At 39.1% G+C, this 11,970-nt stretch overlaps 1 protein-coding gene across 1 annotated transcript; it reads right to left on the bottom strand.

Annotated features, from left to right (window-relative positions):
* Positions 1-973: 973 nt before the first annotated feature.
* LOC146711564 (uncharacterized) lies at positions 974-5,995 on the bottom strand. Its single transcript, XM_085454450.1, has 15 exons — positions 5,463-5,995; positions 5,240-5,316; positions 4,938-5,047; positions 3,929-4,072; positions 3,802-3,847; positions 3,623-3,685; positions 3,432-3,516; positions 3,232-3,318; positions 2,763-2,828; positions 2,536-2,616; positions 2,353-2,409; positions 2,207-2,260; positions 1,794-1,874; positions 1,407-1,491; positions 974-1,307 (listed from the first exon to the last, which is right to left on the bottom strand). Exons 2-15 carry the CDS (start codon positions 5,295-5,297, stop codon positions 1,251-1,253), a joined length of 1,074 nt encoding a protein of 357 aa, XP_085310576.1. The 5' UTR covers positions 5,298-5,316; positions 5,463-5,995; the 3' UTR covers positions 974-1,250.
* Positions 5,996-11,970: the final 5,975 nt, after the last annotated feature.

Here is an 11,970-nt window from a genome sequence, read left to right as displayed (position 1 = left end):
GTAATATAACTTGTAAATTGCTACCGTTACCCCAGTGGCACAGGACTTGTGACTATTTACTGCCCCCTTGTGGTTTAATGCTGAAAAGTGTTGCTTTGAATAGGAAACCAGGAAAAAACACTCAATGAAACAGTCAAATCCAAGTTAGAATTTATTTCAAACTTGAAGGACAAGAAAAAAATTTTTTTTACATGAATGTTAAGGCAATTATCACACTTAAACTAACCTATGCAAAAATGACAATAGTTTTTCCAAAAAAGGGAAGAAACTTATAATTTCTGATTAAAATGTGCAGGGAATTAACTAATGCAAAATAAGCTATTATTCAGAATTTGGGAATAGATGCATGCAATGATAGTAGAGGAAAGGAAAGCTAACTAATATAAACTCAAAAAAAGAATATATATAGAGAGAAAGACACAGCGCAGGCTATGCATTATGATAATTATCATAATAAAGCCACTAATTATAATCATTTATAATATAATATCATTTAATTTTTGGTGGGGTTATACATATTTATATGCACTTTAACAGTATACTTGTATTATACCATTATATATCATGTTTTTACTTATTTATTATATAGATAATGTTAACATAGTGTTGTGCCACTGTTGTATATGTGGTATGTTTTCTAGCATCTTGGTCCACCCATCCTTTGGTCAAGTCAAGCTGTTAAAATAACAAGTAAGAAATCTCCCACTGTGCAGTATTTTAAATTAATCTACTGCCTTCTATTTTATTCATCAAGCCATAATGTAATTGTTACTTTACTTTTACCAGTTTGTGCCAGTTACTGCAATTATCTGGCAAATAATTATTGCTCGTCAGAAAAGAACGACCCTAATGAATATTATCTGATCGGCTGTGTTGAATTATTGCCTAAATTTGTTTATGCAAATGAAAAAAGATATGCACATTAAATACTTTTAGATGTGATGTAATCACATAACACAGTGAGATCATATATATATAATTTTTAATTTATTTATATTAGTTATTTTTAACTAATATTCAGCTAAAAATATATTGCAAGTTTGTACTTTGCAAAAAATATTGTAGGTTGACAGTAATCATTTAAACAAAATGCTGGACTTGATCCCAAAGGTAATGCAAGCAAACATACATATAGTGTGACAATGTCTTATAATAATTATTATTAAAATAATATATGCATTATTATTATTATTATTATTATTATTATTATTACTATTCTTATCATCATTATTATTATATTGTTGTTGTTGCTATTGGTTACTTCCTGTTCCTACTTCTTGTATTTCTTGTGACTCCACGTCAGTGTTCTGCAACAAAAAAAGAAAAGAAAGAAAACATCTCTTAAGAACAACAAAACAAAGAGAGGATATAATAAAAAAAAAGTACAAAGGAATCTTCCTCCTCACCGGTACAGCTGAGCACCTGCTGACTCCGTCTCGGTCAAAGCCAGCCTTGTTCGCCAATGGTCCGGCTTCACCTGTCATGTCAAAACTGGAAGTGTTGGAGACAGAAAGAGAAGGAATAAAGACGTGAACCTCTTCCCAGTTACAGCACAGCTCACTTTCTGAGTGGGTGTCAGACAAGCTCTGATGTTCAGTCTGGCCTTTTGACATTTGGGATGTGTAGGCAGAGACCTGTTAGTAAAGTTAGTCCCGACAGTGGAACATATAGCAGCAATAGGCCAAATTAAACAAGGTATGAAGGAGACTGGAAATTGGAAAATCACACAGATTTCTTCTCAGTCATAGTTACTATGTGAGAGCTCAGTGGCAGCGCAAGCAAGCAAGTCTCACCGTTTACTGGTTAGCAGTGGTTGTCCTTCAGTCTCATCATGTTCTGCACGATTACCAGCAGCACCTCCAGTGTCCAGTTCGCTGAAGATGAAGAAGCATTCACAGCCATTATCAAATGGGCGTGATAAACCCTCAGGGTAAGCTACTCAATTCTCTATAAAGTGGTGCATGTGTACGCATAAATGTTGCAAAACTGTCTGTTTTTTCATCTTTATTGCCATTGGTTACATCGTTTTATAAACGCATGATGGCATGCAGCTTAAATGTATGCTGGTTATTATTTTTGTATGTTACTAACACCTTTGATCATCATAACATGCAAACAGCCTGAACCGAAGCTATTACAATCTCTTAAGATCTAAAACAAGAAACAAAAATGTGTTCTGCTTTGATTTAAATCATCACAGACTTACCTAATGTTTTGTCCTTTGTCGCTATTCACCCCTCCTGGTTCTTTCTTGAAGTTCCTGAAGGAGATAGGGGTTATGTAATAGTACACACTGAAGGGAAACATAAAAATATGATAGAAACTTGCACCCAACCAGAGACAAAAGTGTACCTGTTCATAGAGCGGTGATGAGAGATTCTGCTAACATTGTGGGTACTGATGTCTCCACTGCAAAACAAATAATAGATAAGGATGCCACAAGAAAAAACAGCATTTACTTGACATAAACCTCAAGAACAAAATAGGCTCTAGGCACAATAACAAAAAAAACCAAAACCCAATTCTCATTCTCACTTTTTAGTTAGCTGAATTCTCTCTGTGCTCAAGTTGCGGTCCACGCTGGGGGATTGAGGAGTATTGACATCAGCCTCAGTGCTATGCAGACAAAGGTAGCTTTTAGCACATTAGAGTCTAGACTTCACATTGTTATAAGAAAGCACAGACACAGACAGTGTCTGGACTGAAAGATTAAAAAGAAGGTTATAGTGGATAAAGTTTTAATGCTAAAGTGTCAGGCTAACCTTTGAACAACTACACATTCAAGTGCAGTGCCTTGCTCATTATCTATACGCTGTCCAGGGGGAGCTCTGCAGAAGAGAAGAATGGCAAAGAATAAATAACAAAGTATCAAAGAACAATAAAAATACAAAACAGAAGCAATAATTAGAGCCTGATAGAAATTCATTGTCACCAAGCTGTGGTAAAACGTCACTTCCTTCATCGGGTCTTAAAAGAAGCATTTTCTAAATTAACACCGGTGACATCAACGGGCATCCAGTTTAAATGAGTTTATTTAACATTAAGTGTTAAACAAAGTACAATGATTATTGTCAATGATGTGGCCCTTTTTAACTTTTAATATTCATTCATTTTTATATGTTAAGTTGGAGGCACTGAAGGGGATTTAACTACCTGTAACACAAATACATTCACATACTTTCTGGTAAGCAGGTAAGCTGAAACATGCAGTATGTTAAAAGTAAGACAGACCTAGTTTCTTGTCCCTCTCCTGTCTTTTGGAGGCAAGTCAGTAGGTACATTATAAACCCAGAAACACTGGCTTCACTGTGCTGCTGCCTGAACAAAAAGAAGCATAAAAAAGTTATTAATCTTTGCAAAACATTATATAAGTTAATCTGTAACATGGCAATAATAATTTGATTTTTTCAGGCCAAGGCCATAGAACTCACTCCAGATGTGCTTTCCAGTTGTGGAGAAGAAGACCAATCCCAATTATGATTATGATTATCCCTAGAATGGCTGGCAAAATGTAATCTGTATTAACACAAAACACTTGAGTTATAATTCATTCACATCCATTTATAGTACTAACAACAGCTATGCAATAAAGCAATAAAATGAGCACACGGGATCCACTCACAGATGAGGGTCGGCAACGCCTGTGACTCGTTGGGATCGGTCTTAATTGGAGCTGTGACATCAGCTTAAGAAAAGGAGATGATTGATTTGTGCAGTATATTATGTAAACATGAGGCATATTTTTTTTTAAATTTGAAAACATTTATTAATGTATTCTAGTATAAAAATAGGTTGCCTTACCGATAATTTTGAAATAGGTGCAGTGTTCTTTGACAAAAGGCTTTCCCTAAAAAGAAACAGAGGAACGAGTTAACATTTTAGATTTACCCCTAAACAGGACTTTCTCTGATTTAATTCATACAAGTACCTTCCTCAATCCATCAAGAACTATGCTTTGAATTGTGATGTCTCTGCACTTCACTGTCGTCACTGAGTTGTTGTCCATGTGTACAACTTCAGATGACAACCTAATGGAGGGTGGATTCCGCAGTTCAGCATGGCCAATACTTGTCTGTTGGGAAAAGAAAAAGAAATAAACGTCAAAGGTGGAAAGTAACAAAGTACAAATACTTTGTAACAAAGTAACAAAGTACAAAATACTTATTACTTATATTATACTGTTACAATTTTCAAGTATACTTTGTGTATTCATTTTTCTGACCCCTTTTTACTTTTACTCATTACATTTTAACACAAACATCTGTACTGTCCACTCCAAACATTTTCAAAACAGGCTTGTTACTTTACACGTAACACATTTGAGGGAAATTTTTGTTCCCCAGCACTGCACACCCACAATCATTAAACCAGTCTGATGGGAAAAAGACAATCATATTGGTGTAGCTATCACACAGGGATTTGGGGAAGACATATATGCAATTTTTGCATCATTTATAAATCTACTGGACCTTAAATTAGAAATGTTGTGATTCTTTTCTCCTCACTGCGCCACTACAAGCGATTTTAGGGTTCCCCCATCTCCCGAATCCCACTGTAATCCCCGACTATAGTCACTGTTCTGTTTATGTATGGAGGCAAAATAAAAAGAAAAAAAGTTTGCATTCACATGTACTAATATTTATTTATTTATGTATTTATTTATTATTCAAAGACCTGCGTTTATTTTCTTACTATGAGTACATTTGACACTTATATTACATATTTAACACAGATCTGTGTATTTCTACAAAACCAAATAATATCTGTACTTTTGCCCCCTCTGATGAAAGTTTCGCTGCCTTTGTACGTAAAGTAGTGGTTTACACATTCACTTCGCAAGCTTGGGGGCTCGGCAAATCAAATAGATCTACCTGTTGTGGTGTAAAAGGGAGAAGCCTAAAGTGCTTTCACTTAAAGTCTGAAAGAGGCCAACCTACCCCGTTGTCGTAGACATAAATCTTACTTCCCTCGGGAAGTGATCCATGTTTGAACGTGAATCCACCGAGGGTTTTAATGTCGGCACAAGAAGCATTTATCTGATGACATGCTGCGAGACAGTAATTAGGGAACCGTAAAGTTAATTGTATTTTAAAGTTAAGCAAGAAGAAAATGAAAAGCAAACGGAAACATTAAGTAAAGAACCAGGAAACGATGATGCAGATGTTGCGAGAAGAAAAAAAGAGTGAAAATAAGATATTGGTTATAAAGAAATACGTATTTACAATGCTGCATCACTTACCTAATGATTTCCCGGTGAAGAATAGAATTGGGAAAATCAGGCAGCTTCTAGTAAGCATTTTTCGAAGACAACCGAACCTAAAGCAGGAAGTTCGTACAAGGAAATTTGAAAGCTCAAAATCGAAAATTTAACCAAGGACAACTATTTTTAGAGTTAATCGCCTTAAAATACACACAAAAATTTATAAAGGCCAGACGGGGCTTTTTGTATATTAGACACGTACCTTCAAAAAATCTTCTCGATCGCTTTGTGTAAAAAAAGGAAGTTCTAATCGACCGGTCGTCCACTTTTACACTTCGAACAAGACTGTAGGCCAACTTTAAACCACAGCACAAGTTGCCATCAAGTGCGAGATTTACCAAGACTCTGTCCCCACTGACTTCAAGACAAGGAAGCTCCTTCTCTGAGACAGCATGCAAAGCGGAAGTAAGGTCGCCGAGGACTAGTGAGTGTCAGAACCATAATCCAGGATGAAACAACAAAGATCTGTGAGTGTTACAGGAAGATGGCCACAACTGATCATGCGTTTAGTGAATACCTCAAACAGCAGAAACCTGAAAAATAAGGAACAGGAAGTGGAACCATCATGGGTGGACAGGCCCCTGTATTGCATCACCATTCGAGAAATCCCACGAATGGCACGAGAAAGCTGAACTGAAAGACAGCACAGACACGCCAATCATGGCAGCATAGGAACAACCTCTACAGGCCGTAATGATATATGTAGCCAGACCAGAGATAGCAACATCAAAAAGGAGGAACAAAAGGAGCTAGGGAAATACCAAGGGCTGAGAGAGAACTAGACAAGATGTGGAACATGAAAGCAACAGTGACCCCAAAATAAGAAAGTGCTCATGGTCATGGTATTGAGATTTCCCAAAAAAAACAGAGGGGGATTTGTGTTTCTAAATATATGCAGTGATTGAGGGGTCTAAGGGTCTTCTTCTGTGTCTGAGTGTAAAGTCAAACAACTTATAGTTCAGCTAAAGGTGTTAAAGCGTTTTTTTTATGTACGTATGGTTATTTTTGAAACTTTTTAGCTCTTACTAACCTAAAGTATCTGTAGTATCTGAGTCATTATTCATTGGTGAAAGTGGTAGCATTCAGTAAATAGAAGGACATAATATCCCAGCTTGAAATTTGATCTCTTTGGGACCATATTGGAACTTATTCCAGCCCAGAAGTGACCTGAGACCCTGGGCTGAAAAACAAAAATCTAAACAAAACAAAAACAGACCAGCAAGGCAAATTGCATTACTTGGTGAAAAGGTTGTGTGTGGTTAAAAAAAGAACCTTGTAATTTATGTTGCAGATCACTTTCTTTGAAACTGTGAAATATATAGTCTCAGTGGAAGATGCACTCTCTGAGTGCCCTTCTCATTTGTAGTTTTGCACACTAAACACAAGGGGAGGCCCTAGCCATGTGGGTCAGACACACTGAACAGCCTGTCGTGAAGTGACATGAAATCACCACAGAGGGTTACTTTCATTATAAACAAAGCTGAAAAACATAAGACATCAAACATAATTGCTTACATGTTGTAAGTCAGTATGAGTTCTGTATTTTAGCAGGATGCTTTTACCATACAAACGGATACATTTGAAAAATTCGTGGCTAAAGTTATCCTAGTGTAATCTTTGGAAATTGTTAGTGGATGGAGTCCTCCCAACATATTGGAACCATGAGACAACAGAGGCCTCAAAAAGGCCCCTGTCATTTCACTTTCATGCAAACACACAGAGACACGGTGCAAAGATAAAGCAGAGGCCGCCATGGTGCAGCATGCTTCATTTGCACTGCATCTTCTCTGGTCCACCGAGAAAATACAGACTGTATTCTGTGTCACTCGATACGGGCCCCTCTCTCTTTCTCTCCCTCCAGATCTGTCATCTTCTACCATCTCCTAACCTCTCTTTCACCCTGCTCCGTTTATTACACGGCAATAATTCGCCAGCATATTCTAGCAAATTTCAAAAGCACTGTGGAGTTTTCACCTTAAACATAATTATGACATTGGCTTCAGTGTGGAAAAATCTAAAGGGACAGTGAAGATGAAGAAATTTGCTTATTAGCCAGTTTGGCGTAACTAACTAGCTTAACTCTGCATCACTCTTCATCACCTCTTGACTACATCCTTAATGAATAAAGATGACAGCATCATAGCGGGCATGAATGAAAGAGTAAATGAACTTGGCTCAGCTCCCTTTGGGGGGAAATGTGTAGAAGCGAACTTGTCCAATCATCTGATCCATTTCCCGTAAATATCAAGTGACAGTGGGAGGGGTTGGATATTCTGCTGTCCCTCTATATCCATGGAGCCTCTGCATAAACACAGCAGAGCAGAGATGACGCAGGACAGCCTGCAAACGCACACAAAGCTACAAACATGGCCATATGACACGGGTTTGCTCTTACAAACGTCATGCATCTAGGTCTGACATCTCACTGAATAGATTCCAGACAGTTAAAATGGGATTTTTAGTGTGAATCAGTGATTACAGTACTGCTGCTTGAGTCATCTGACTGCCCGTCTGAACTTTTCCCTTCTTGCTCCGTTCATAAAAGCCGTGATGAGAGATAAACAGCTTTCATCTTGCTGCATAAACTAAATACCATCTCTTCTGTTCTGTTTTACCTCTTTTTAGCAGACTGTTTTCAAGAGCAAAAGAAAAGGTGCAAATCAGCCTAATTAAAATGCAGTTTATTATTCTAGACCTCGGGTTAAAACAAAATCTGAGCACACTATGGGGTGTGTGGTGTGAATTGTGGAGTCAAAGCTGAGGCAAAGCGACATCCCAAGAATCCTGAGTAGGTCTGAAACAATAGCGCTGGCTGCTCAGTACCCCACTTGTGTTTGCATAGTTCCACAACGGTTTTAAAATACCCCCACGGTAAACCGAAACAGTATATACTATATAGACTAAGAGTAACTGCTTTTAAGACAACAGTATCATGTTCGCAATCTTACTAGTTATATTAGCCAATCATAGTTTAAGATCACAGACATCTACATGGCATTTTCCATTTTCCTGGGTTTAAAAGGGAAAGCAAAGAGTCAGCAGGGGTGTATTCACATAAAATGGCAAAAAGTATCATCTCTTATTCTCAGTGCAAGACCAAAGGAGAGCAAAGTTTGGAGAACTAGCATGTTGCGCTGGGATTGCTGCAAAACTTTAGTCTGTCCATTTGGCTCAGTGTGAAGCCTGAAACCCCCACTGGGACAGGTTTGATATCACAGAAGGAAATCTGCACACTGCCAGCACACCAAACACCTCAACATCAACACATACTCCCCTACAGAGAAATATGTGCACAAATATGACATCCATCTCGTTATTTACAGTGTAGTTATGTATCACTGTGCTCTGTAATACACAAGCATGCAACGAGGTTACATAATGGCACTTCAAAAACCAACAAATGAACAATTATCTAAAGTAAATTTGCAAATCTAAACAAATATTCTTCACATGTGAAAGGAATGAAGCTGTCACTGGAATATATGACTACGCTTAATCACACGGCCTCACACAACGTTCTGCACACCCAAACCCACTTTCTACAATGTGCGCATATTAAAGCCCCTTCCACAGTCAGCCAAAACCACAGCTCCCCTTTGCAGAGTTTGGTAAGATCAGGCACAGCAACCTGATCCTACTGAGAAAGTCTTATAAAAGGAAGCAAATAAAATGATCCAATAAAAAGCACCTCTCCTCCACACTGCCAAACCTCATATATCTGGCAGATGTTTGCTTACATTTAAATCTCAGCCTGAGGGCCTATCAGTATTCTAATACAAAAGCTTAGTGGACCTGCGTTAGGCTATGCCACGCAAAACAGTCGCAGCACAGCATGCTATGATGCACAGCAGCTTTTGTTCACATGGTGCTGAAGCACATGTTGCGCAACTTGGACAGGCTCTATAACTGCAATATGTTTTCCAGCCAAATCTCCTGAGAGGGATCGCTGTCAGAAAACAAACCCCTGTTTGAGGCATGGCCTCCAGTTGAAGTTGTTCAACTCCTGCTTTTCTCTGTGTACTTCTCTCCCATCCTTATTCTGTGTATTCTTCTCCGCTTTCCCTCTCAATCCACTCACTCGATCTAGTGTCGACTCTTTGCTCTCCTTCTCCCCTGTGTTTCTTTTTTCTGCGCTCTTCATTTCCCCCCCTTGTGATTCGCTGCTGGGGTAACTCAGGATTCTTAGTATTTGGCTGGGCAAACCCAGGGCAAGCGTGTCTTGTTACAGCAATCGAGGCTTTCTGATAAAGCTGTGCATTGTGAAGGATAATCCCTCAGAAACAATCAGGATTTTTATATCCTGCCCTCTGTTGTTTCTGTAGCCTCTCTCTCTCTCACACACACACACACACACACACACACACACACACAGCATCCGTACATGCACATAGTACAACACATTTCACAAACACTACCATTTGTTCTGAGACACACACGCACAAGCACATTTACAAGCACTGGCATGCACTGCACATTAAATGGACTCCTGAGAAAGTATGCAAGAAATTCACATCAAATTACCCATTCGGTTAATTTTGTTTAGAAGCTGCTCTCTGTACTGTTCCCTGTGATTCACAACAGTATCCAGCCTTTCTTGGACACACTGTGAATGGAGTATCTGGGGTCGGGGATTTGTAAACAGGGGGCTGCTGGTTTGCTTTAAAATGTCAGTTAAGTCCGTATGTCTATCAGTGTCATGTTTGGTTAGGCCAGCTCTTGTGTAGCTGTTCACACTTGGCTGATCCTTATTGTTAAATAAGCAAAGCCTTGTGTTTGGCTGTGCGGCGGATCAGCGAGGCACTCACCTGAAAAACTGGAGAGAGAATGGAGAGTAGTACAGCAGAACACTACATAGAAGGCACATTTTAAACCATTTAAAGTTTCTCATTAAAACCAGTGTGCCACTTGGCCATTTTCACAGCAGCTACTTTGACACGTAGCAGCTTAAAAAGCCCACATTAACATTAACAATGGATACGTGTCATTTAGATGCCTTACTTCCAGGGCTCTGGTACCTTACCGGGATATTCAGATTGAGTGGTGCTGCCATTTGTGTTATTAGTTCACCTTTGAATTTTCTCCTTTACATGTCAAATATTTATGGTGGGGAAAAAAAGCCAGTTTTCACTCTTAAGTTTTATGGTGTTTGAATAGCACTCAGTTCAGTGAAATCCATGAAAGCAGGTGATTCACACCTTCAACAAGTTAAATGTAACCACATTACATTTTTAACATTTTTCAACGTGCCACTTCTAGCCAGTTGTTCAATGTCTAGACAGGTAGATGCCTCTGTGATTCCTGGCCTGGGATCAGCTGCCTGTCACTGCCATCAGTCCTCATTTTCCAGCAGGAAGTTTTTTCTCCTGGCTTTTCCACCGCTGTCATCATCTGCCACCAAACCAAGGGGAAGGAGAAACATAATTATAGGACAGAGGCAAAGAGCAGAGTTGCAACTGTCAGACTGACACTGTTCGACAATTATATGAAATAACTGTAAACAATCCATCGTAAAAGTGCGTGCAGTCCATCTGTTGTCCAGTAGTGTTGGGGAGGGAGGAGAGGAAAAAGCTTTCATTTCAAGAGATGCTTGAGACACAAATTACAAAAGAAGATAAGACCATGCGACAGATATGATAATGAGTCACTGCTGTTGCTGAATATAATATCAGCTTCTTACTGTACTCTAATGAGTGTCCTCAATCTGCCAATTATACACAAGCTTTCCTTGGCAAGTGATGCTAGTGGATCAGTATTACACACACAAGTTACTCACAAGCTCACCTCAGTCATAACTAGGAATTAGAAGAATATTGCCTGTGTGCTTGCTCATTAAACTAGTGGCACTAAGCTATCATCATACTTACATGCACATAAAATAGATGAAAGGATACACACATACACACTGGGGCGCGAAGACAGAGAGGCCTACACTGTACTTAGCAGTTTCCTGAGCACCAGCGAGTGCCTTTCATTTGCTCCCTGAGGTACTGCAGAGCTGCGTGACCTCAGCACCTCAGGTTTTTAATTTTCACTCGTACTGTCCACACTACACTGCTTCACAAATAGTGTAATTCTTTCTCTTTACTGTTTAATCCTGCACTGACACATAGTAATCCTCTCGTATGAGATAGTTTAACAATGTTCTTCACAGAAGCCACATTAAGTAAAATAGAAGGTGTAAGGAGTCTATGGTGGATTATGATAGCATGTGTAAGGCAAGGAGTGAGTCATGGCCTAAATGAGCTTTTAAAAACAAGCCAATGTGTGTATGTGTAAACAAACCGAACTCATACAGAGATATTATTGCATAAATGAAGGCAATGACGTGATGTATATTCCCCCAGCGTGTTTTCTTCACACCAAGTGATATCTCATGTGAGACCAGCTCCCTAGACCTGTAGTGGTGAGGTATAACATGCATCCAGTGTTACTTAACTGATAAATGAGCTGTTGCATGATTCCACTGCGCGTACCAGCAAAGACTGAGTGTTATGTCACCATCATATTACCGCCACTCGCGAATGTGCGTGCTGCAGGAGGCTGAGCGTGTTGACCTTGAAACCCAGGATCCTCCTCCCACCTTCCCACCTCTCTGCTGCGGTCGTCGTCACTGACACCTCACAAGTCTCGACTATTGTTTTTAGACGAGAGATGTTGTTTTTACATTCCAGTCTGTCTTCAGGAACCAAACACTCATCCACACGCACACA

This window comes from Copadichromis virginalis, linkage group LG4 (genome assembly GCF_057382275.1).
Source record: "Copadichromis virginalis isolate Kocher_CV1m ecotype Utaka linkage group LG4, C_Virginalis_male_GT1.1, whole genome shotgun sequence".
NCBI classification, from domain to species: Eukaryota; Metazoa; Chordata; class Actinopteri; order Cichliformes; family Cichlidae; genus Copadichromis; species Copadichromis virginalis.
The sequence above is the reverse complement of the archived record's forward strand: the minus strand, read 5'-3'. Positions and strand labels throughout refer to the sequence as shown.